Source organism: Chrysochloris asiatica, unplaced genomic scaffold (genome assembly GCF_000296735.1).
Source record: "Chrysochloris asiatica unplaced genomic scaffold, ChrAsi1.0 scaffold00009, whole genome shotgun sequence".
Lineage (NCBI taxonomy): Eukaryota > Metazoa > Chordata > Mammalia > Afrosoricida > Chrysochloridae > Chrysochloris > Chrysochloris asiatica.
In genome coordinates this window covers 28,720,311-28,746,922 of record NW_006408527.1, presented here as the reverse complement: position 1 = coordinate 28,746,922, position 26,612 = coordinate 28,720,311, and the positions used below count along the sequence as shown (strand labels likewise).

Sequence of the window (26,612 nt, the reverse complement as noted above, 5' to 3'; positions counted from 1 at the left end):
CCTCTTTGGTATTCTTCTTGTTAGTGTAGAAGAATCTAACTGATTTTTGTATGCTGATCCTGGACCCTGCCACTTTGCTGAATGCTTCAATTAGCTCTAATAACATTCTTGTAGAATCTCTGAGACTTTCTATATTATAAAATCTTATCATCTGATAGGGATAGTTTTTTTTTTTTTTAATGTTTTATTGTGAGTTATGTGATAGCTTACGTGGGAGAACATTAGTTTTACATTCATTCTTTTGTATATCATTTCATTGCCATGGTTTCAATCCCCTCCATGCAACATAAACCAACCAAAGGTTATACCCTGCAAGCCTGCACCTCACACCCCTCCCCCTGGTCTTCAGCACACAGTCCCTCTCCCTCTCTGGACCTATGATAGGGATAGTTTTGCTTCTTCTTTGCCTATTTGAATGCCCTTTATTTCCCAGTAAAATATTGCATGAGTGTTGGACCACCCTTGCATTCTTGGTATAAATTTCAATGGACTATAATGTTTTGTGGGTTTTTTTGTTTGTTTGTTTGTTTGTTTTTTGATATGCTGCTGTTGAATTCCATTGGCTAGAGTTTTGTTCAGAAATTTTGCATATATATTCATGATGGATACTAGTCTGTAATTTTTTGTGTGTGTGTGGTATTTTTGCCTGTTTCATAGAATGAATTAGGGAGTATTCCTTTCTTTCCTATTTTCTGAAGTTGTTAAGTAGAATTGGTGTCAGTTCTTCTCTGAATGCTTAGTAAAACTCTCCAGTGAAGTCATCTGAACCAACATGCTATTTTTGGTGGGGAGAGTTGCTAATGACATCTTCAGGTTCTTTTCGTATAGGTCTATTTAGATTTTCTGCCCTTGTTTGTGTTAGTTTAGGTAGATGGTATGTATCTAGATTTTGTCCATTCTTCCAGCTTTCCAAATTTGTTAAAATATAATTTTTCAAAATCTTTTGTGATCCATTTAATTTCAGTTGATTCAACTGTAATGTCCCCTATCTCATTCTTTATTTTAATTATTTGCATATTCTCATATTTTCCCTTTGTCATTTTAGCCAGTAGATTGTCTATTTCACTATTCATCTCAAAGAACCAATTTGTAATGCAAATAACATGTATGGAAAATGATATGGGTGACATTACAACAGAACAAACAAATAAAAAGGATAATAACAGAATACTATGAAGAATACTCCAATAAACATGAAAATCTAGGAGAAATGGATACATTTTTAGAAAAATACTACTTACCTAAACTAACTGCTACAGTGACAGAGTTAAATAGAAAACTTAAATAGAACTTTAACAAAAGAAGACACTGATCAGGTAATTAAAAATCTCTCCAACAAAAAAAAAGTCCAGGTCCAGATGGATTTACTGGTGAATTCTACCAAACAGTCATGGAAGAGCTGATACCAATTTTACTCAAACTATTCCAGAACATCAAAAAGGATGGAAAACTCCCAAATACATTTTATGAAGTGAGTATAACCCTCATACCAAAACCAGGAAAATACATCACTAAAATAGAAAATGATAGACCAATATCTCTGATGAACATATGCAAAAAATTTTCAACATAACCCTAGCCAATATAATGCAACAACATATAAAAAAGTTAATACACCATGACAAAGTGGGAGTCAGACCAGTGATGCATTATGTTTCAATATTAGAAAAATAATCAACATAATCTACCACATAAATAAAACAAATGAAAAGAAGCACATGATCATATTGATAGATGCAGTAAGGCCTTTGACAAAATCCAACATGCATTCCTGATTAAAAAAAAAAAAAAGAACACTCAATAAAATAGGAATACAAGGGAAATTCCTCAATGTAATTAAGAGCACATATACAAATCTAACAGTGAACATTACATTCAATGGAGAGAAACTGAAAGCACTCACTCTATGAACAGGAACCAACAAGGGTGCCCTTTATTACCATTCCTATTCAATAGTGTGTTAGAAGACTTAGCCCAAGCTATAAAGCCAGGAAGAGAAATTAAAGGCATCCAAATTGGGAAAAAAGTAAAACTCTCTCTATTTGCAGATGATATGATTCTATACATAGAAAATCCCAAAGACTCAGTAGAAAAATTATTAGAATTCATTCAAAGATTCAGCAAAGTGTCAGGGTACAAGATCAATATAAAAAAATACTTTGGGTTCTTCTCAAAAACCCAGGTCTGAAAAAGAAATCAGGAAAACAATAACATTTACAATAGCCCCCTAACAGGTGAAATATTTAGGAATAAATCTGACCTGAAAAATAAAAGACCTATGCAAAGAAAACTACAAAACATTTCTACAAGAAAGCACAGAGACTTACAAAAATGGAAGACTACACCATTCTCATGGTTATAAAGACAACAATGTGAAAATGTCAATACTACCCAAAGCAAGCTCTAGACATAACACAATCACAATCCAGTTTCCAACATAACTCTTTAAAGAAATGGGCGGAAAAAACAACAACTGTTCACTAACTTAATATAGAAAGGAAAGGGACTTTGGATAAGCAATGCACTGTGAAAGAAGAAGAACAAAGTTGGAGGCCTCTCACTCCCTGATCTCCAAATTTACTACACAGTCACAGGCATCACAATAGCCTGGTACTGGTACAATAAAAGATCATAGATAAATGGAACAGAATTGAAAACCCAGAAGTAAGTCCATCCACACATAGTCAGCTGATCTTTGACAAAGGGCCAAAACACATTAAATGGGAAAGAGATAGTCTCTTCAACAAATGGTGCTGGCAAAGCTGGAAATCTATTTGCAGAAGAATGAAACAAAACTTATATCTCACTCCATATACAAAAATAAATGCAACATTGATTAAAGACCTAAATATAAAGCCTAGAACTATAAAGATCACCAATGAAAATATAGGGACAAACTTAGGAGCTCTAATACATGACATAAATATATTGTTACACATTACTAAAAACACACTAACTGAAGAAAACAAAATAGTGACTGGAGTCTTCTAAAAATTAGACCCCTAGGTGCATCAAAAGATTTCACCAAAAGAGTGAAAAGGGACCCCACAGACTGGGTAAACATTTTTTGCAATGACCTATCAGGCAAGGGACTAATCTTTAAAGTTTATAGAAAACTACAATACCTCTTCAAGAAAAAGACAAACAATTCCATTGAAAAATGGACACAGGACATGAACAGACACTTCACCAAGGAAGACGTTAAGGAGGCCAACAAATATAAGAAATGTTCATGATCATTAGCCATTGTTGTTGTTGTTAAGTGCTGTCAAGTTGGTTCCATCTCATAGCTACCCTATATAGGGTTTCTGAAGAGTAGCTGGTAGGTTTAAACCACTGACCTTGCACTTCAAACCTCCCTTAAAGCCTAGTGCTTAACTTATTGTGGTAGTAGCTATGTACTATGGAGTTGGTTCCGACTCATAGTGACCCTGTATAAGGTTTCTGAGTCTGCAAATCTTTATGGGATCAGAAAGTCTGATCTTTCTGTCATGGAACAGCTGATAGTTTCCAACTGCTGACCTTGAGGTAAGCAGCCCGACTTGTAATCACTATGCTATCACTGCTCCTTGCTTATCCTATTTGTTGTTGTTAAATTCTATTGAGCTGGATCCAACTCATAGCGAGCCTGTGTAGGGTTTCCAAGGAGCGGCTGGTAAGTTTGAACCACTGATCTTGTGGTTCAAACTGACTTTGCTGTTCAGTACATTAACCCACAAAATCAAAATGACAAGAAGTCATCTCACACCAGCACGAATGGCAAAGTTCCAAAAAACAGAAAACGTCAAATACTGGTAAGGGTTTGGAGAGACTGGGACCTTCCTATGTTGCTGGTTGGACTGATATAGAAAGTACTGCCAGAGGCCCAGGAACTACAGGTCTCCTCCCTTCCTCCATGAAACTAACATTCTGGTGAAGAAGACAGAAAATAGACAATGAAAACACACAAGAAAACAAAAAATAACTTCAGATCATAAAAAGAAAAGTTACCTAGAAAATAAAACAGTAAGGATTTAGAATAGGAATCAACAGAAAGTTTCTCTCAGGAAGTTTTTAGCTGAAATGTTAATAATTAGAAGATTTGTGTATTTGGGGAAGTAGGGGAAAAGCCTTATTACAACTGCATTATTGTTTTCTACTATTATTTCCAGAGTCCTGGTGTGGCGCTGTAGGATAAGCACTGGACTGCTAACTGCAAGGTCAGTAGTGCAAACCCACCATCTGCTCTTTAGAAACCCTATACAGGGTCGCTATGAGTAGGCCTTATCAATAACTTGGTATTTCTTTACACACTCAGCTGTTCACTGGAAGGTTAGAAGTTCAAACCCACAGCATCTCCATGGTAGAAAAGACTTGGCAATTTGCTCCCATAAAGATTACAGCCTAGGAAACACTATGGGCAGTTCTCTATCATACAGAGTTGGGATGCGTTGGAATTAACAAAACCGTACAAAACAGTAACAACAGTATTTCTATAAATTTCTATCACCGCATTCTCCAGGCCACTACACTGGATTCAAGCTCTGGTACTAGAGATGTGTTTTATTTTCCTTTGCTCCCCAGCATTTACCAGGTATTTTCTATACAGTAAGTGCTCAATATTTATCAACTAGTCGCATTTTATATGTAAAGTCTAAAATAAAAGAACAAATCAGCTGTTTTCCTATGTTGTTGCTGTTGTTAAGTGTCATCAAGTCTGACTTATAACGACCCTTTAACAATCCTGTAAGGAACAGCTAGGAGGTTTGCACTGCCAGCCTTGTGGTTTAAGTCCAGTAATAATCCTAAAGTGCCACATCAGAAATCCATTTTCCCATAGTGAATAGAAAAAGTTTGCTTTCAGATCAGACCTCTCAGTAATTCATAAGTATACATTTACTTTCTACATGACAGGCACTTGAAGAAAATTGTTAGTTGCCAAATAGACTACAAAGAGTGAAGCTGTTTTCATTCCTGTGTGATGAACCAGTTGGTCATTTCTTCTCAGTATCTTCTCATTGCACTATTGGCTGCCACACAATTTTAAAGAGAGGAGAACTATGCCTCATCACATGTTTCTTCAAGTTTGCATGCTATTTACTTTTTGACAGTTACTGATTTGTATCTCATGTCTTAAGAACAAATCCCATTTTGGAAGCTTTCTTATTTTTTGTCTTTACCATTTACTATTATGCTTATGAGCAATAATGTGAGAAAGCAAGTGTAAAATAAGAGCCTGGTGCTGGGTGAATCCATGTGCAAAGGGCAGTGTTTTGTGAGCTGATGTACTTGAGTTGTCAAATCACAATGCTTCTCAATATACAAAATCAAAGGAACAAAAAGCTTTAATCATCATGTGTGTATTTAGGAAAATTTCATATACTTGCAAATGTTCAATGAAGTTGGAGAGTATTATCAAATTAGCGATTTTCTACACATCATTATTCTTTATAGAATATTAAAAATGTATCCTTAGAACAGAGAAATTTTCAAATCAGTGAAAATTCACAAGTTTTACTTTCAAAAACAAATTGCCTGTATTCAGACACAACCAATATCTGTTTCCTCACAGTGGAATTAATCTATTAAATTGTAGCCAATAATATTATTTTACAGGAGGATTAAAAATAGCACATGTAAAATACCAGACCATATTTTGTGCAAAAAATATGCCTTTGGATCAATACAGCAGCTATAACAATGAGCTCATGTATAGCAGTGATTGTGAGGGTTGCACAGGTTTAGGCTGTGTTTTATTCTGTTTGTCATAAGGTAGCTTTGAGCTGGAAGCAACAGCACCTAACAACAAGAAGATTCATTTAAATACTTTTGCATTTAGCCAACAAAATCAGAGACAAGTTAGTAACTCATCTCCCAGAATTTCCTCAAGTCTTCCATGAGAAGTAGTGAATTATAAAATCTGAATCTATAGGATATTTAAACAGCTGCTTCAATTTGCCTGTTTACACAATGCACAAATACCTGAGAAAAAGAATATGGAAAAAAAGAAAGGAGCTGAAAAAGTTCATTTTTGATTCTTATTTCAAATGTGTCAAAATATTTGACAAATGAAAATGTTAAACTTATCATTAACACAGCCAGGTATGCCTTTGATTGAGTTTATTTGAGGTAACGTGGGCTGGGAAGAATGAAATTCTATAATTACACACTCAATTTTGTGTATGCTTAATCTTTATATTTTTATTTCCTTGTAGATTCCTTTTGCAATAAAAATGACACCAGATGCTTTTCAAATTCTTGCCCAAACAATTCTACATGCACTGGTCTTTCAAAAACAAATTGCCTGTATTCAGACACAACCAATAATTTGAATAAAGACTGTGACAACATAAAAGATCCTTGTTTCTCTAATCCCTGTCAGCAAAACGCTTCTTGTGTGAACACCAGAGAAATGGGCTCTCTGTGCAAGTGTCCTCCTGGCTACAGTGGGTTGACCTGTGAAACTGCTGTTGCTGCCTGTGGCACAAACTTCTGCCAACATGGAGGGGTTTGCCATCATGACCCTGGTCACCCAGTCTGTGTCTGCCCTGCTGGCTGTGTTGGAAGCTTCTGTGAGATTGATCAGTATGAGTGTGCATCCAGCCCTTGCCACAATGGGGCTTCATGTCAAGATGAAATCAATGGCTGTATCTGCTTCTGTGTCCCCGGATATCAAGGCAGCCACTGTGACTTGGAAGTGAATGAATGTGTTTCAGATCCCTGCGAGGATAAGGCTGTATGCCTCAATGAGATAGGAAAATACACTTGTGTCTGTCCCCAAGCTTATACTGGTGAGTGTGATTACATTTCAGTCTTGGATGATGCCGTATTCACTTTCTTTTTTAATATGCAGCAGCAGAGGTGGAAAGCTATGTGTGTCCCATCAAATTGTTTATGAAAATACCAAGTTCTTTCTTACAAAACTTTCTTACAAAACAATGAAAAATTCACTGAGTTTTTAGTGTTTGTCTATAGTTACTATTGTTTTAAAACTTGGAATCAATCTAGAATGGGTGCTGGACCTGATGACCTTGCTGTAGAGACCACTTTGAACCCTGACAACTACCTAGGTGTCATAGTAAAAAACTGTGGCTGACTTTCAGAAGTAGATCAACACACCTTGCTTTCAAAACATGTCTGGGTTGACTCAAACCTCCAAATTTCCAGTTAGCAGCTGAGCACATTTATCATTTCCACCACCCAAGGTTCAGACTAAGATAGAATAGGAAGTAGAACCCAGTGAAGTAGTTCCAGGAAAAAAAAAAAAAAAAAAAGCCAGTGAAGACCTTATGAATTGCAGCTGAATGCTATCTAATGGGGCATCAGAAAGCTTATGGAAAGATGGAATTAAAAGATAATAGAATTTTCCCATGAGCATTTTGAACCTCCCTTGCATAATACTGGAAGATGATGTTGGAAGGCACTCAAAATAGGACTGGGGAAGAGTCAAAGAACTGACTTGGAAAAGTCAAAGAATTGACTTTGATGATCTGTCTGGAGCAAAGCTCTGCAGATATTCTTTTGCTGATGTGGCATGCATTGAAATGAGAAGAACAGCTGCAAACATCCATTAGTAATCAGAACGTAAAAAGCATGTAGTATGAGTCAAGAGAATTGGAAGTTTTCAAAAATGAAATGGAAATCTTGAAGACTAGTATCCTCAGTATTAGTGAGCTAAACTGGCCTGCCAGCCATTTGAATCAGACAATTATATAGCCTGCTATGCAAGGAGACAAATTGAAGCAGTGTCATAGTCAGTGTCAAAAAGAACATTTCAAGATCTGTTCTGCAGTACAATGCTATGAGAGAGGATTATAAGGAAGGTTAGAGTTCTAGTGTGGTGCTGTAGGATAAGCACTTGGCTGCTAACCGTAAGATTGGTGGTTCAACCCCACCAGTCACTCCTTGGAAGCCCTATAATAGATTGCTGTGAGATGGAACCAACTTAATGGCACTTGACTACAACAAAAGGAAGGTCATTAATGTGACTATTAATCAAATTTACCCATCTATCCATAATGACATTAACCATTTCATGGTTAATGTTCAACCATTTCAAGAGATACCATATGAACAAGAGCCAATGATACTCAGAGAGGAAGTCCAAAGTGCATTGAAAGAAGTGGCAAAGAACAAGGCACCAGGAATTGATGGAATAAAAATTGAAATCTTTCAGGAAAGTGAGGCAGCACAGGAGGCACTCACTCATCTCTGCCAAGAAATTTGGAAGACAACTGTCTGGCCGACTGATTGGAAGAGATCAATGTTTGTGCCCATTCCAAAGAGAGGTGACCCAACGGAATGCGGAAATCATCGGACAATCTCTTTGGTATCTCAAGCGAGCAAAGTTTTGCTAAAAGTAATACAGAAACGGCTGCAATCATACATTGACAGAGAACTTCCAGAGGTTCAAGCTGGATTCAGAAGAGGCCGTGGAACGAGAGATATCATTGCTGATGTCTGATGGATCTTGGCTGAAAGCAGAGAATATCAGAAGGATGTTTACCTGTGCTTTATTGACTACGCAAAGGCTTTCGATTGTGTGGATCATGACAAGCTATGGGCAACATTGAGAAGTATGAGTATTCCAGAACACTTAATTGTACTTCTAAGAAATCTGTACCTAGACCAAGAAGCAGTTGTTCGAACAGAACATGGGAACACTGAATGTTTTAAAATTGGGAAAGGTGTGAGACAGGGTTGTATTCTTTCACCCTACTTATTCAACCTGTATGCTAAGCAAATAATATGAGAAGCTGGGTTCTATGAAGAAAAACGTGGCATCAGGATTGGAGGAAGACTCATTAACAACCTGCAATATGCAGATGATACAACCTTGGTCGCTGAAAGTGAAGAGGACTTGAAACATTTACTTATGAAGATTAAAGAGCACAGCCTTCGATATGGATTACATCTCAATGTCAAGAAAACAAAAATCCTCACCACTGGACCAATAAACAACATCTTATCAATGGAGAAAAGATTGAAGTTGTCAAGGACTTCATTCTTCTTGGATCAACTATCAACACTCGATGAAGCAGCAGTCAAGAGATCAGACGACATATTGCACTGGGCAAATCTGCTGCACAGGAACTTTTTAAAGTGTTGAAGAGCAGAGATGTCAGCTTGAGGACTAAGGTGCGCCTGACCCAGGCCATTGTGTTTTCAATAGCCTCATATGGATGCGAAAGCTGGACAGTGAATAAGGAGGATCGTAGAAGAATTGATGCCTTTGAGTTGTGGTGTTGGAGGAGAATACTGAAAGTGCCATGGACTGCCAAAAGAACCAATAGATCTGTTTTGGAAGAAGTGCAGCCAGAGTGCTCCTTGGAGGCCAGGATGGCTAAGCTTCGTCTCTCATACTTTGGACATATTGTCCGGAGGAAACAATTGCTGGAGAAGGATGTCATGTTGGGTAGGGTGGAGGGTCAGAGAAAAAGAGGAAGACCCCCAACAAGATGGATCAGCCAGGTGGCATCATTGATGGACTCAAGTGTGGCATCGGTCAGGATCGAACATTGTTTCATTCTGCTGTGCATGGGGTCGCTATGAGTCGGTTCTGACTCGATGGCACCTGACAACAACAACAACATCCATAATGACAAAGATAAAAATAACTTAAGTTTGTTTATGAACTTCTGCAGCATGAAATTGATTAAACATGCAATCAAGACTCATGGATAATTACTGGTGATTGCAAGGCAGACGTTGGATATAAAGAAGGAGCTGTAATTGAAAAATATGGTCTTGGCAATGGAAACTATTCCAGGTATTGCATGAGAGAATTTTGCAAGATAAACAACCTATTCATTGCAAATACCCTTTTTCAACAATACAAAAGACATCTGTACGTGTATACTTGGCTGGCTGGAATACAAATAAATCCCACTGTCTATATCTAAGGTGACAAACTCAATATCATCTCATATTGCTCATATTTCAGACAGATTATCAGGAGGGATCAGTCTTGGAGAAGGATATCATGTTTTAAAAATTGGAGGGTCAGAGAAAAAGAGGAAGACCCTAATGAGATGGACTGGCACAATAACAGCAGGAATGGGTTCAAACAGTAGCGATTGTCGGGTTGGCACAGGACTGGGCAGTGTTTCATTCTGTTTTGCATAGGGTCACTATGAATCGGCACCAACTTGATGGCACCTAACAACAATAACAGCAAGTAGGTTGCATAAGTTATGGAAACTTCTTATTGTTGTTGTTGTTGTTTTAAGTACTATCCAGTCAGTTCTGATTCATTGTGACCCTATATTGGACTTCTGAGGAGTGGCTGATGAGCTTGTAGTTCAGTAACCTTGCAGTCCAGTGCATTAACCGACCTTGCAGTCCAGTGCATTAACCTGTAGCACCACACCAGGACACATTGCAGAACTTGGTACCCGTATGTTTTTCTCTCTTCCAACTAGAGTGATAGTTCATAGGAGATAGAAGTTATATATTTATTCTTTTCTAGTATGTTTTGAGTGTCTACTACGCATCAGTCATTTTGCTAGGAAGAAGAGACACTTCTTTGTGCTTAGCATGGTGTTTATGAGTAATGACTATGTAATAAACCACTCCTGAACTGTCCTAATTCTTTCATGTATCTATTGGCACACTTCTCGATAATGAAACTAAGGTAAATCGACATTAAACTTGTGCTTAGTTTCTCTACTACTTTATGATTCATGGCAGAATGCTTGTGTCAAGGGCTAAACTATTTTTCAAGTGACTTTTAATTAATAATGCTATGCTAAAAATTTTGGGAATATTTTAAAACTTTACAAAACAGTGGTTACAATGTGAAAAGCTTCTCTTAAAAACACACACACACACACACACAAACTTTTTATTGTGAATAGAGTGAAGGTCTAGAGAGAAGATTATCAGTTTTACATTCAACAAATCATACACATTGTTTCATCTCAATGACTGCAATCCTTTCCATGTAACACTTCCTCCCTGTGGTTCCTATTTCCATTCCACCCACCTTCAAATCCCTTCTCAACTTTGTCCTTAGGTAGATGTTGTCCTTTTGATTTTGAATGATTGATTCTATGGTGAGCACACCTTATTAGTGCTGTTGTCCCTCCTATATACCTAACTAATACTTGGTTGAAAATTCGACCACAAGAGTGAGTTCTTCCAAACCTGAAGGGTGCTTGCCTCCAGTCACTTTCTGACCAGTAACTCCAGTCTTTCTTAAATATAATTTTGAATTCCTTTCCATATCTTCTCCCACTCTCGGGGACTTTCTAATGTGATCCCTTTCAGAGCAGTTGGTATTGGTGGCTAGGCACTATCTAGATTGCCTGGTCTCAGAGTTGTGGAGAATGATGTTCACATGTTCCATTAGTCCAATGGACTAACTGATTCCAAGCATCTTCAATTCTCATCACTCTTCTATTTTCTACTCATAGAGAAACCAATAATTGCACCTTAGAGGGCCACTTGAGCTTTTAAGATCCCAGATGCTACTCACCAAAGTAGGATATAGAACCTTGTCTTTGTGGACAACGTTATACCAATGGATTGTGGTGTCCCCTGACCTATGGTCCTGAGTCCTCAGACCCATTGCTTTAAGATGTTTGATAATATCTAAGATGGTTTCATCACTTTGGCCACTGTATGCTCCATCACATTCATAGGTGTGTTTGAAGCAAAGATAAATTGTTGCTGTTATTGTTGTTGTTATTGTTTTTGTTGTTATTAGATGCCATCGACTCGGTACCAACTGATAGTGACCTTATGCATAGCAGAATGAAACACTGCCTGATCCTGGGCCAGCCTCACTACTGTTGCCACACTTGAGTCCATCGATGCTGCCACTTGACCAGTCCATCTCATTGGGGGTCTTCCTTTTTTCTCTGACCCTCCACCTTACCAAACATGATATCCTTTTCAGTAACTGTTCCCTCCTGACAATATGTCTGAAATATGAGAGATGAAGTTTGGCCATCTTGGCCTCCAAGGAGCACTCTGACTGCACTTCTTCCAAAACGAATCTACTGGTTCTTTTGGCAGCCCATGACACTTTCAATATTCTCCTCCAACACCGTAACTCAAATGTGTCAATTCTTTTATGGTCTTCCTTATTCACTGTCCAGCTTTTGCATGCATATGAGATTATTGAAAATACCATGGCTTGGGTCAGGCACACCTTAGTCCTCAAGCTGATATCTTTGCTCTTCAACACTTCAAAAAGTTCTCGTGCAGCAGATTTGCCTAATGCAATACTTAGTTTGATTTCTTGACTGCTGCTTCCATGAGTATTGATAGTTGATCCAAGAAGAATGAAGTCCTTGACAACTTCAATCTTTTCTCCGTTGATAAGACTGTTGTTTATTGGCCCAGAGGTGAGGGGTTTTGTTTTCTTTACATTGAGATGTAATCCATACTGAAGGCTGTGCTCTTTGATATTTATCAAAGGTAAATACTCGTGTACAAATATTCTCTTTTAGTTATATGTTTGTGGCTATATTCCCAATTTTCCTTCCATAGCTTGTTTATCTATCCACGTACCTAAACTGTTATATACATAACTACTTACCTCTATCCCTTTTAGCCCTTACATATCTTCCTGTGTTTTCATTATTTTTCTGCCAGCTTCCCTCTTCTTGTATATTTCCCTCTGCATCACCCAAGGTAACATGTGTCTACCATGTTAGGCAGTGAATTATTCCTTTGCCCCAAACCTGGTAACCATCAAATAATGTTTCTTTTAATATGAAAACCTTTTCTTGAGTTTTTATAATAGTAGTCTCATAAATTTGTCATTTGGCGATTGATTAATTTCACTCTGCATAATGTCCTCCAGGTTCATCCATGTTATGAGGTGTTTTGCAGATTCATCATTAGTTTCCAACGTTGTGTATTATTCCATTGTGTGTATGTCCCAAGTGTGTTTATCCATTCTTCCATTGATAGATATTTAGGCTGTCTCCATCTTTTTGCTATTGTGAATAGTGCTATGATGAACATCAGTGTGCACATATATGCTCATGTTCTGGCTCATTTCTTGTGGAAATGTACCACACATTTCCTTCTAAAGTCCTACATTATTTTGAAATTATAAATGACTGTCACAACCATATATCCTTTCATTTACACTTATAATGCTTTTGTTGCCTTATTTCAGGCACATTGGTGCATGTATTTCTTAAGTTACTGCAGAACCCTTGCAGTGAAATATCTGCCTTTACATTTGTTTCCATTAATCATCTTTCACTAAGCTGCCCAAAAGCTCTTTTTTTCCTTCTAAACTTTATTTTGTTGTTGTTATTGAGAATATACACATCAAAAACATGTACTAATTCAACAATTTTGACAGGTACAGTTTAATGGCTTGATGGCATTCCTTGAGCTGTATAATGACTTTTACTTTTCTTTTCTGATTTTTTCTTTCATTATTAACATAACTCCACTGTTCCCTAAGATTCCAATCTAATTTCTTTAGTTGCTTTTGTCAATTTGATCACATATAGATAGTTCATAAAAAAGCATAATGCTCAAGGCAGACTTTACTAGTTAAGATAAACTTTTATTCAGTTTTAAGAGAACATCAGGGGATTTTTTTTTTTAGTTTAAAATGATCTCAGGACAATAGTTTTAAAGGTTCATCCACCATCCATGGCATCAGAAAGTCTAGAGTCACTGAGAATTTGAAGTTGTGTCCTTCACTTTCCCCCTTTTGATCAGGATTCTTTTATGGACTCTTTTATCAAAATATTAATGAATCGTACCAGGTCCATCCAGTTCTTGAGGTCTCAAAGCAAAGGAGGCAGTTGCTCATGGAGACGATTAGACATACATTCCATATTCTCCTCCTTTTCCTGACTCTTCTTCCTCTGCTGCTCCAGGTGAATAGAAACTACTTGCTATGTCTTTGGACATGTTATCAGGAGAGACTAGTCCCTGGAGAAGGACATTATGCTTGGTAAAATAGAATGTCAGTGAAAAAGAGGAAGACAATCCAACGAGATGAATTGATACAGTGGCAGCAGCCATGGTCTCAAATGTAACAACTGAAAAATGCTGAGCATGTTGTTCCCTTTTGATTTTCTAACTCCATGTGTTTGTACATTTCATAATAATATTTGTCTTCTCATGCTGCCCTTTGAAATGTTCTATTCTGCTTATTTTTATGCCTCATTTCTTCCATTTGTTTTAGCATCTCTTCACTGGAAAGCATGTTTCAGAGCATGTTTCTTCTAACATCTACTTTTGTCTTTTCTGTCATTCTTGTTTCCTTCATGACCTTTTGTTTTCTTACTGTATGATATTCTTGATGTCATACCATAACTCTTCTTGTCTTTGGTCTTTAGTGTTTAATTCATCAAATCTGTTCTTCAGATATCTCTAAATTCAGGTGGGATATGTTCAAAGTCATATTTTGGCTCTTGTGGACTTGTTTTAATTTTCTTCAGCTTCAGCCTGAACTAGAATATGAGCAATTGATGGTCTGTTCCCCAGTCTGCAACTGGCCTTATTTTGGCTGATGATATGGAGCTTTTCTACCATCTCTTTCTACAGATGTAGTCAACTTTATTTCTATGCATTCCATCTAGTGAGGTCCATGTATAATCATCTTTTATATTGTTTAGAAAAGGTAATTGCAATGAAGAAGTCATGGGTCTTACAAAATTCTATCAGGTGATCTCCAGCATTATTTCTATCACCAAAACTGTATTTTCCAACTACTGATCCTTTTTCTTTATTTCTAACATTTGTATTCCAATCACCAGTAATTATCAATACATCTTGATTGCATGTTTGGTCAATTTCAACCGAAGAAGTTTGTAGAATTCTTCAATTGCTTTATCATGTAGGGTTGGTGTGTAAATTTGAATAGCAGTTGTATAAATTGGTCTTCTGTGTAGGTACATAGTTATTATCATATCATAGACAGCATTGTACTTCAAGACAGATCTTGAAATGTTCTTTTTGATGATGAAAAGTGATGCCATTCCTCTTCAATTTGTCATTCTCGATATAGTAACGATGTGATTGTCAAATTCAAAATGGCCAATACCAGTCTATTTCAGCTCAGTAATGCCTAGGAAACTGATGTTTATGCATCCCATTTCATTTTTAACAACTTCTAATTTTCCTAAATTCATACTTAGTACATCCCATGTTCCAATTATTAATTGATATTTACAGGTGTTGCTCCAAATTTTGAGTTGTTCCCTATCAGCAAATGAGGGTCCCAAAAGCTTTACTCCATTTGCATCATCATGGCCAACTTTATTTTGGGGAGAGGCTCTTCACCAGTAGTATTTTGAAAGCCATCCAACCTGAGGGTCTTATCTCCCATCAGTGTATCTGACAATATTCTTGTGTTCTTTATCATGTTTCAGTATTCAATATTCTGGTGCTGAGTGTTACCCTTCTATTCATAAACTTTCCAGTGACTAAATATTTGGAAGTAGCCCATCTCTCCTTCTTCCTAGTCTATGTTAGTCTGGAATCTTAGCTGAAAACTATCCACCATAGGTAACCTTGTTGACGTTTAAAGTACCAGCGACATAGCTTTCAGAATCACAGTTCTATGCAAGCCACCACAGTACCACAAACTGACAAGATGAGTGGTGGGGATTTGAAATAGTTCATGAAAATAGTACTTCCATATCCTTTTGCTAGTAAAATACTGTAAATGGTGACCAAAAGGAATCTACTTGAGACCAAATTAATGTTTCAGTCTTTTTAGCATACACTATTAAGGAAATTTTTAATACGTGCAAGGTGGTGGTGGTGGTTATGTGCCGTGGAGTTAGAACCAACTCATAGTGACCCTGTACAGTATGTCAGGATTTGGCAAGAGAGCATCCTTACTGTGAACTTTGGGTATTATAATGAGAAAAAGGCACACATTTTCATAGCATCTAGTAGGGATATGATATAATTTATAATATAAATGAATTTATTGTGTCTTATGATGAAATTTTACTACATTTTACATTTGGAATCCACCCTTGACATCTTTTATACCTAAATTTAGACCACTGAAAGGATTCATTAAAGTCTAATGCAACTGAAATGCAAAAAGAAACAAAATACCTATACACATTTTCAAACTTAATTTTTTCAATTTTAATAAGTGCTCTTGCACTTAAGTGTGTAATAGTGTTTGTTTCTTTTTAAATTTCAATTTTAATAAGTGCTCTTGTACTTACTAAGTGCAAGAGCACTTATTAAAATTGAAAATTTATGTATATGTACACATACACACACATATATACACATGGGCATCAAAAAGTTCATGGAAAAATAATTTAAAAGACAATGGAACTTTTCAATGAACGTTTTGAAGTCTTCTCATGTGTGCACATACACACACACACACACACACACACACACGAGAAAAAGTAAAAAAAGTATTGCAATAAAATCATAGAAATTTCATTAAGCAAAAATTTCAAAATGTGAAGCTATTGTTTATTGACTCTCCTCCATTTAGGTTTATACACTTTGGAAGGTGGTGTTTCCATCTCTATAACTCTTCCTTGAAGAATTCTGGCTCTTTAATTTGCACCACATTAAAATGGCAGGTTTGGGATCCTCCAAGGACTCAAATCATGTTCCTTTTTAATGTTCTTTGAGGCTGTGGAACAAAAAGAAGACTGAAGGGGCAAGATAAAGGGTGCAAGGTGGAAGGGGTAGGGTTTGCCAATACAATTTTCACAGAACAGCCCTTCCTACACTAGAAGAATCGTCAGGTGCATTGTCATGATGGATTTGTTGGTCTTTTTCTCCCAATGGAGTTTTCAATTTTCTTAAAATTACTTCCTAATAAACCCTTGTGATAGTCCAGTGACCTTTGTGAAAAGCTACCAGGCTTGGTGTTATGTGCCGTGGAGTCGTTTCAGACTCATAGCGACCCTGTATAGGGTTTCCAAGGCTATAAATCTTTACGGAAGCAGAAAGCCTCATCTTCCTCCCGTGGAACAGCTGGTAGTTTCCAACTGCCGACCTTGCCTTGAGGTTCGCAGCCCGATTCGTAACCACTACGCTACCATAGCTCCTTTCTATCAGGCTTTCCCCTTTGGAATTTCCAAAACAGTCACCATGACCTTCTGAGCTGACCCTTTTGCCTTAAATTTAACTGGCCCACCACATTCTCTTAGATGACACTGTTTAGATTGCGCTTTTATTTAAGCACCCAAAGGAGCTCTGGTAGCGTAGTGGTTACAAATTGGGCTGCGAACCACAAGGTCAGCAGTTCGAAACTATCAGCTGTTCGCGGGAGAAGGATGAGGCTTTCTGTTCCCGTAAAGATTTACAGCCTAGGAAACCCTGTACAGGGTTGCTATGAGTTGGAACCGACTCCACGGCACATAACAACAACAACAAAGGCGCTCTGGTAGCGTAGTGGTTACAAATAGGGCTGCGGACCGCAAGGTCGGCAGTTTGAAACTACCAGCTGTTCCCCAGGAGAAAGATGAGGCTTTCTGCTCCCATAAAGATTTACAGCCTCGAAAACCCTGTGCAGGGTCACTGTGAGTCGGAACTGACTCCACGGCAAATAACAACAACAACAAGACTAAAAATTAAAGTGTTGAAGAGCAAAGATGTCAGCTTGAGGACTAAGGTGCGCCTGACCCAAGCCATAGTATTTTCAATAACCTCATATGCATGTGAAAGCTGGACAGTGAATAAGGAAGACCATAGAATAATTGATGCTTTTGAGTCATGGTATTGGAGGAGAATATTGAAAGTGCCATGTGCTGCAAAAAGAACCAATAGATCCATTTTGGAAGAAGTGCATCCAGAGTGCTCCTTGGAGGCCAAGATGGCCAAACTTTGTCTCTCATACTTTGGACATATTGTCAGGAGGGACTAATTGCTGGATAAGGATAGAGTGCTTGGTAAGGTGCAGGGTTAGAGAAAAAGAGAGACACCTAACAACATGGATTAGCCAAGTGGCAGCATCGATGTACTCAAGCGTGGCAACAGTAACGAGGTTGGCCCAGGATCAGGCAGTGTTTCATTCTGCTAAGCATAAGGTCACTATGAGTCGGTACTGAGTCGATGGCACCTCACAACAACAACAACAAGACTAAGAATTTACTGAAAGAAGTTAGCGTACTTAAACATATTTTGTTTGGAGAAATGGAATTAACAGATAACTGAATTTTCTGTGAATTTTAACTTTTGAATCCCCCTTGTACATACACGCATACACACACACACATATCTATTTGTCTATCTATCTAACACACCAACCACTCCTCAGAAATCCTGTACAGAGTTGCTATGAGTCGAAACCAATTGACGGCACTTAACAGCAACATATCTGTCTGTCTGTCTGTCTGTCCATCTGTCCATGCATCTATCATAGCTTGCTAAAAAGAATTTACATGGGAGACTCATATGACAATAAGAAGTAGATTTATTGCTAGCTGGTTAGACTTGTTCGGATATAAAATACGAAATGTAGCTTGATCCCCAGTTGAATATAATGACCTGTGTTCTGATACCTCAGCTGTAATCTTAACCCTGAAGCTCATTAGAAATTCCCCAGGAAGATCTAAAAGAGAAATGCTTGATTACACCTTCAGAAAGTCTGATTTAATTGATGACTCTAATGGGTAGCTAGAACTGCTAGCCAGATATTAAGCATACGTGAACATAATTTGAAAATTTTTCATGCACTACCTCCTCATTTAGTCACATAAGGTTTGTTTATTTCACCACCCCCACGGTTACCAGTGGTTGTATCAAGTCAGGCAGATTAATAAGGAACCCAAAAAACACCTGTAGGACAAAGGGAAAAGCCAAAGTTGAGAATGAAAGAACGAGACAATTAGCAATCAGCATGGATGCACTGAAGTGCTCACGCACAGCCTAGACCTTTTGATGAATCCTGGAAACTGTATTACAGTGATCCTGGCTGCTGTGTGCTACCTCCCAATTTATAGTGATCATAAAGAACCTGGCTTACAGGAAAAAGCCTGTCTTCCTCTGAGCCACAAGTAAGAATATGCAATAAATTTCAAAAGACAGAAAGGAGGAGGGAAAAGGAGCAGCAGTCTAAGGAGAGAGGGTTCTCGCTGCATGATGCTGTGTACACTGAACCCAGCTTCATGAGCTGTGATTCATGAACCACAGAAATGGGCTCAGAGCGAGACTGAAGATGCTGCAAAAATCTGCCTTGCATAAGCAAAAACTCCCATTTAAGTTGAAAATAAACAGCTGCAAAGTTGTTGTTTTTTTGTTTTTCAAATGAAGAGAATATTAGCTCTGAACATGTGACTGATTTTAGTTTGAATTTATGTAATGAATCATTCCAGAATTGAGGACTTCCTTAAGATTAGGCAGATTAGCTAATGTACATTTTCATGAGAAAAAAAGCCATGCCTGAAATATGAGAAACAAAAGCGACAAGAGGGTAGGAAAAGGACAGTCGTATGTATAATGAAGAAAAAGAATTACAGAGAAGTATCTTAATTCCTCTATTATGGACTAGACCTTTGGCATAAAAATAATCTTTGGGGAAATTTTAAAACAAAACAAAACCCACTACTTTAAAGTGACTTTTCAGTTATAAGATGCATCTCTATTTTAGAAACAGAAATATATTTTTTAAATTCCATTTTATATTCAAGAAAATGGCTTAGTAATTTTCCTCTCTACTCCCAGTAAACACAAGCAAGGAAGAGATCACCCAAAGGTAGATAAAATACCTCAAACAGACATTTTCTTAAGAGAAGTACTGAAGCTGTAGGATAAGAACTCAACCTCAAAGTTGGTGGTTCAAACTCACCAGCCACTACTTGGAAACCCTATATAGGGTAGCTATGAGTCGGAACTGACTTGACTGCATTTGACAAAAACAACAACATCAAATCCATCATCTTTTGTTTCATGAAGGGCTGAAGAAAATTTGGACAAGTCTGTCTGAACAAATGAAATTGCCATAAACATTGTTATCTCAAATGCATATTGTTCTTTTAGAACAGCAGATATTTAACCAATAAAATAGTATCTAAGATGACCAATTAACGCTTTAAACAAATCTGCTGCAAAAGACCTCTTTAAAGTGTTAAAGAGTAAAGATGCTGTGTGGATCATAACAAAAATTGTATATAACACTGCAAAGAGTAGGAATTTAACATTACTTGATTGTGCTCATGAAGAACCTGTACATAGACCAAGAGGCAGTAGTTTGAACAGAACAAGGGGATACTGAAATATTTTATATCAGGAAAGGTGTGGACCAAGTTTGCATCCTTTTATCATACTTATTCAATCTGTTGTTAAGTATCGTCGAGTCTGTTCGACTCCTAGCAATACAGTACAGGCTTTCTGAGGAGTGAGATTGAACCTCCGACCTTGTGGTTCAAACCAACAGAGCAAATAATCTGAGAAGTTGGATTATATGAAAAATGTGGCATCAGTATTGGAGGAAAACTCATTAACAACATGCGATATGCAGATGACAGAACCTTGCTTGCTGGAAGTGAAGAGTACTTAAAATACTTCCTGATGAATATCAAAGACTACACTACTCAGTATGGATTGCACCTTAATGTAAAGAAAACAAAAATTCTAACAACTAACAGCATTATAATAAATGGAGAAAAGATTGAAGTTGTTAAAGACTTCATTTTTTTGGTTGTACAATGAACACTTAAGGAAACAGCAGTTAGGAAATCAAACAATGCATTACATTAGGCAAATTTGCTGCACAAGACCTCTGTAAAGTGTTAGAGAACTAAAATGTCAATTTGAGGATGAAACTGAGCCTTATACAAGCCATGATATTTTCAATAAATCACGTCATATGCATGCGAAAGACTGGAGAAGGATCAATGTGTTTGAACAATGGTGCTGGTGGAGAATATTGAAATGACCATGGACTTCCAGAAGAACAAACAAATCTGTGTTGGAAGGAGTGCAGTCAGAATGCTCTTTAGAAGCAAGGATGGTGAGCCTTCGTCTAGTACTTTGGGCATGTTGTCAGGAGGTACCAATCCCCAGAGAGGGATCTGATGCTTGGAAAGCTTCAGGGCCTGCAAAAAGGAGGAAGATCCCCCCCATGGAAACGGACTGAAACAATATCATTAACACTGGGCTCAAATATAAGAACAATTGGGAGGATGGCACAGGCTCAGGCATTGTTTTGTTCTGAGGTACATAGGGTGGCTGTGATGGATCTAACAACAACAATGGAGATTAATACAATAATCCAGGTAAATTGATCACATTTTGAGAAAAAAGCAAAAAAGAAGTACTAAATGTTTTAACAGCAATGCAACATCACATTTTTTGTCTAAAATGAAAGAAATTGAGCATTCTTTCACCTTTGTACTGTCTATTGCCCCCTGGTGGCAAAATCTAGATGATTCAGGACAAGTCAATTAGAAAAATTCCCTAGTAATTGGTATCAACCATATTCTTATGCCAAGTCCAGATATGGTGCTGTCGTATAAGCACTGGACTCACTGCTAACCACAAGGTTGATGGTTCTAATCCACCAGCCAATGTTTGGAAACCCTATACAGGATTGCTATGAGTCAAAACTGACTTGACAACACTTAACAACTTAACAATAATATTCACATGCAGTATCTTCCATATGCACAGCTGAAACCTGTCCTACGTCTCTGAATATGTTACAGTTACTCATTTAGAATTTCCTATCAAAACCTTTTAATTTTATATTTCATGTTTTCTGAGCCTTCTTAAAAATCTTTGTCCATTCTGATACATAAACCTAAAGAAATGTAACATAGATAACTTTAACACTGTAGTTAAATTGCCATTTATCAAATTCATAAATTGAATTTAGGTCATTTTTCAGATTTCAATCTAGGCTTGATGTTCCATTTACTTAACTCTCAGGGCCAATTTGGGAATGAATTGCTTTAGTAAAAGTTATGTCATAAACAGCTTTGGGCTTTGAACATGCTAACTGTCACTAGCTTTATATCTTCAACATTGCTAATAGTATCAATACAATTGAAACAATGTTGTATGCTTTTTACATGTATTGTTTTTCTTATACTTGAATTATTTTCTTTTTGAAGATTACCAGAACCAAATTTAGGAATAGATTTGCTAAATGTCATACTGTTTCTGCTCTATTTCTGCCATGCCATAAAACACAGACTTTATGAAATTATTAAAATTTTAACATTTCAAAATTGTTCAGGAATTAACAATAATCCCATTGGATAAGCACTCAACTGTGAATCACAGTCTGTGGGAGAAAGATCAGGCTTTCTGCTGTCCCAAAGATTTACAACCTAGGAAACCGTATAAGGAGTAGCTATAAGTTGGAAGTACCTTTAGGGCACTAACAAGAACCATGATGAGAAACATAAGAAGGATGTCTATTATGATGAAAACGTAATATAGAAGTGTGAAACGTAAAATGTTGACATGTTGTTGTTAAGTGTCGTAGAGTTGGTTCCAACTCCAAGGAGTGGTGGATATATTTCACCGAGGATATATCCATTAGAAGTCCAGTGCTTATCCTATAGTTCTACATAACATATTTAACAAAAACTGTAAATATTAAATGTCCCAATAATTTGTCCCCCATCATTTACAAAATTAAGTAATGCTTAAAAATTCATTAAAGTAAAGTATATTTCAAACATAACATCTTAGAAACTCCAAAATGGGTTACTCTGACTTTTTAACCTTGATATTTATTGTACTAATTTCATAAACTTATGTATATATATAAACAAACAATAGAAAGAGACAGTTGTGTTTATTGATTTAGAAAAATAATTTGTGAAAATACAAATAATTTATTGGTACTTGTTAGGGCATTTATTATGGGAATTGTTGCAGTTGTTAAGAGCCATCAAGTTGGTTCCGACTCATAGCAACCCTGTATAAGGTTTCCAAAGAGCAGCTGGTGAATTTGAACCACTAACCTTGTGATTCAAAACGACCTTGCAGTCCATTGCTTTATCTCACAACGCCATAGCAGAGTGGAGGAATAGCATAGAAGCCTTAGAGAAAAACAATTTGTGTATCAGCAAAGGAGTAAAGGACAAGGTCATACAGAAATGAAAGGAATTACATTCTTTTCCTAAACGGACAACTGTAATCCAGAAAGTATCATTAGATACACGGAAACCTGAGCCATCTCTTGTTTTTCAGGTGATTAGGGCTGTATGGCTTAACAACCTTTTGTTGTTGTTGTTAAGGGCCGTTGAGTCAGTTCTGACTCATAGCTACCCTGTATAGGTTTTCCAAGGAGCAACTGGTGGGTTTGATCCTACAACGCCACTCAAGGACTCCTTGACATTTTGATAACCTTGTTGTTGCTATTAAGTGATATTGAGTGGTTCTGACTCATAGCGACCCTGTATAGGGTTTCCGAGGAGTGGCTGGTGGACTTGAACTGCCACCTTGCAGTTCAAATTGACCTTGCAATTCAGTGCTTATTCTACAGTGTCACACCAGGACTCCTTAATAATCTAGTTGTTGTTATTAAGTGCCATCGAGTCGATTCCGACCCATAGCGACCCTGTATAGGGTTTCCAAAGAGCAGCTGGTGAGCTTGTACCACCAACCTTGTAGTTCAAACGGTTTTGCAGTCTGACGCATTAACCCACAGCTCCACACTAGGACACTGTGTTTGTTGTTAAGTGCCATGGAGTCGGTGCCGACTCACAGCGACCTGGCACAGGGTTTTTGAGGCTTATAAATTTTTATGGGAGCAGAAAGCCTCATCTTTCTCCCGCGAAACAGCTAGTACTTTCGAACTGTTGACCTTGAGTTTACCAGCCCGATTCATGACCACTACGCTACCAGAGTTCCTTAAAGTCTCATTAAAATGTCTTTCCTATTTGTCGCCCATGCGGTGCTGGTTGAGCATGAGTGAATGTTTAGCTGCTGACAGAATTGAACCCAGCCTCCTATATGGAAAGCAAGCATTCTACCTCAGAGCCACCACTGTCTTCAGGTTTTTAACCCTTCTCAAAACTTTAACAGCACCCCAATGTCTTGGGCTCAACAATAAACAATTATCTGTGACTTAATTGATTAAAAAAAAAAAAAAGGAGTAGTGAAAGGGAAGAAATATGGCAAAGATGAAAAAAACCATTAAGAAACATATTTGATATTGACATCAGCATCTCTCATAGTGAAACTTATAAAAACCAAAATGATGATAGGTGTAATAATAAAGTAAAAAGTAAAATATAATAAAACCAGATAATACAATTATAACAAACTAAAAATAAATTGTCAAGTATCACAAGATTTAATAAATCATTGATTTTTACAACACACAACTAAAATTTGGTACTGTAGGATAACCACAAGGTTAGCTAGTTCAAACCCACTAGGCTTTCCATGGTTGAAAGATAAGGTTTTCTACTTCCATAAAGAGTTACAGTCCTGGAAACCCTATACAGGTTCGCTATTAGTCAGAACCAATTTGAGGGCAGTGGGTGTGGTCTGGTTATTAAAAAAGAAAAATGTCATTAAAATATGACACAAAGACACCCTTAGTTATACAATGCATTGTAGTTTCAAACATGCTAAAAATGTGAGAGACATTAGAAGAGTCTTAGACTAGATGAAATGCAATAGTCTCTCAGGGACAAAAATCAGTTTGTTAAGTTTTCTTTATGTGAATGATTTTAATGTTGTTTTATTTCTGTGTCCTTGGGAAAGGTGTATCTAAACACACATACTGGAAAGCTTATTCGCTAAAACCCCAAAGACGTTTTCACTGAAAATAAAAAAAATCCTTCTTTAATCCTTGGTAAAGTCTTACCAAACATTATTATGTTTATTTGACACCATGAATCAGAGGAGGGAATTATCCAGCCTCTTTGCATTATTCTGAAATGTTAAAAAGATCATAACTTTGTATGGGAGAGAAGATATATTGTAAATCACAAGTTCTAACTGAAACCCAATGCTGTAGTTCCTCTTTGCACTGATACTTATACCCAGACTTTCACTGTTAACTGCTATAATTGATGCACTATACATTGTTCCTTAAGGAATTCAGAAATAGCACACAAAATTCTTATTCTAAAGGAAGAAATTGTGCACAGAGGCCTGTTAGAAATCAAATATATTGGGTTGTGTTCTATCGAGTCAATTCCAGCTCATAGCAACTCTATAGTATAGAATAGAATTGGCCCCATAGGGTTTCCAAGGCCATAAATCTTTATGGAAATAAGACAACCATATCCCATGGAGTGGATGGTGGGGGGCAAACCATGGACCTTTCAGTTAGTAGTTGAGTGCTTAACTCCTGTGTAACTAGGGCTCATTATTATAGTGGATGGAATCTGCAATTAGAACGATAATCTAATTGTTGTGTGTTGTCGAGTTAGTTCTGACTCACAGCGACCCTGTACAGGGTTTCCGAGGCTGTAAATCTTTACGGGAGCAGAAAGCCTCATCTTTCTCCCGCAGAACAGCTGGAAGTTTCAAACTGCTGACCTTGCGGTTCACAGCCTGATTTGTAACCACTACGCTACCAAAGCTAAGACTAACTACTCCCCCATTTTTGTTACAAAACTTCTACCTTTACAATTGTGACAGTCACAATTAGTCATGACAACAATTACTCACTATTCAATTGTAAGAATCTTATCCCCATCTCTTTTTACCAGATCCATCTAGACAAGATGAAAAGTATTCAGTGGGGACTCTATCTTCCCCTACACACTCTTAATTTGCTAGATGAATTCTTGTCAGGTGATTCAGTGGGTTCTGTAGGTCTTGAGCCAAGACCAAATCCAGGCACCAAAGCAGTGCAGCTGGCCCCTGCCTCACAATGGTGTGGTCAGGACCCTGTGGCTCTGAATTCCTAGAGAGCAAGCAGGATCTGCACTGGGGTTGGATGAGGGTGGGAGCTGACCACACTTCTGGCCACCAGGGGAGCATGGGGAAATAGAAGGAATCCCATCTTTCCCATAGCCTGAGTGAATCTGCTCTGCCAGGCCACTTTCTGTCACCAAAGCTGCTCACAAAAATTCAAGATGGTCCCGCTGTGTCTGGCTGGCTGTTCACCAGTCAGTCTCCCTCTCACTGTTCCTGCTCAGCTTCTCCTTCCAGCAAACACTCAATCCACTAACCTTTCCTCTGAAGTTCAGGGTTTCAGGATTTCCATCTGTGTCTGTTTCATTTGGTCTCTGTATCTTTGTGGTAGAAGGTCAGTGTAGTGAGAAAGTCTGATAATTTTACTTTTATAAGAAAAAGAAATAAAGATATACTACTGCTGAATTTACTGGTATAGTTGTGTTAATCTATAATGAAAGGGTGTGATGGACTATAAGGGACTAGGACAGAAATGAAACGTCTCCTAGGATATAGCAGGCTTAGAAGGAGGAGGCAAGTAGAAACCAAATATCAGGTATATGGATAAAGCCTTTTCCCCATAGGGCATAAAAAGTATTTTGCATCTTGAGCTGCAGACCCAGTAGGCAGCCCAACCAAACAGTTGTTGATGATTAGCATCATGCTGTGAGGATAGATTTTTGTGTAAATTTTTTTTCAATATGAGCCAAAAAGTATTGCTATTAGGGTGTCAGTTCATAAATGTACGGGTTTATTCCGAACATGTCTCTGCAATCAGTGGGTGGCTATAGACAAATTCTCCCAGTAATAAACTTCTCTTAGTCTTGTACAAGTATTTTTTTTTTTTTTTT

At 37.5% G+C, this 26,612-nt stretch overlaps 1 protein-coding gene across 1 annotated transcript in view; it reads left to right on the top strand.

Moving 5' to 3' along the window:
• Nucleotides 1–6,053: 6,053 nt before the first annotated feature.
• The window catches only part of CRB1 (crumbs family member 1, photoreceptor morphogenesis associated), a 179,951-nt gene continuing 159,392 nt past the window's right edge, over nucleotides 6,054–26,612 (top strand). Inside the window, 2 exon segments of the mRNA XM_006834233.1 lie at nucleotides 6,054–6,081; nucleotides 6,195–6,770. Of these exon segments, the coding sequence (XP_006834296.1) occupies nucleotides 6,054–6,081; nucleotides 6,195–6,770 (604 nt within the window).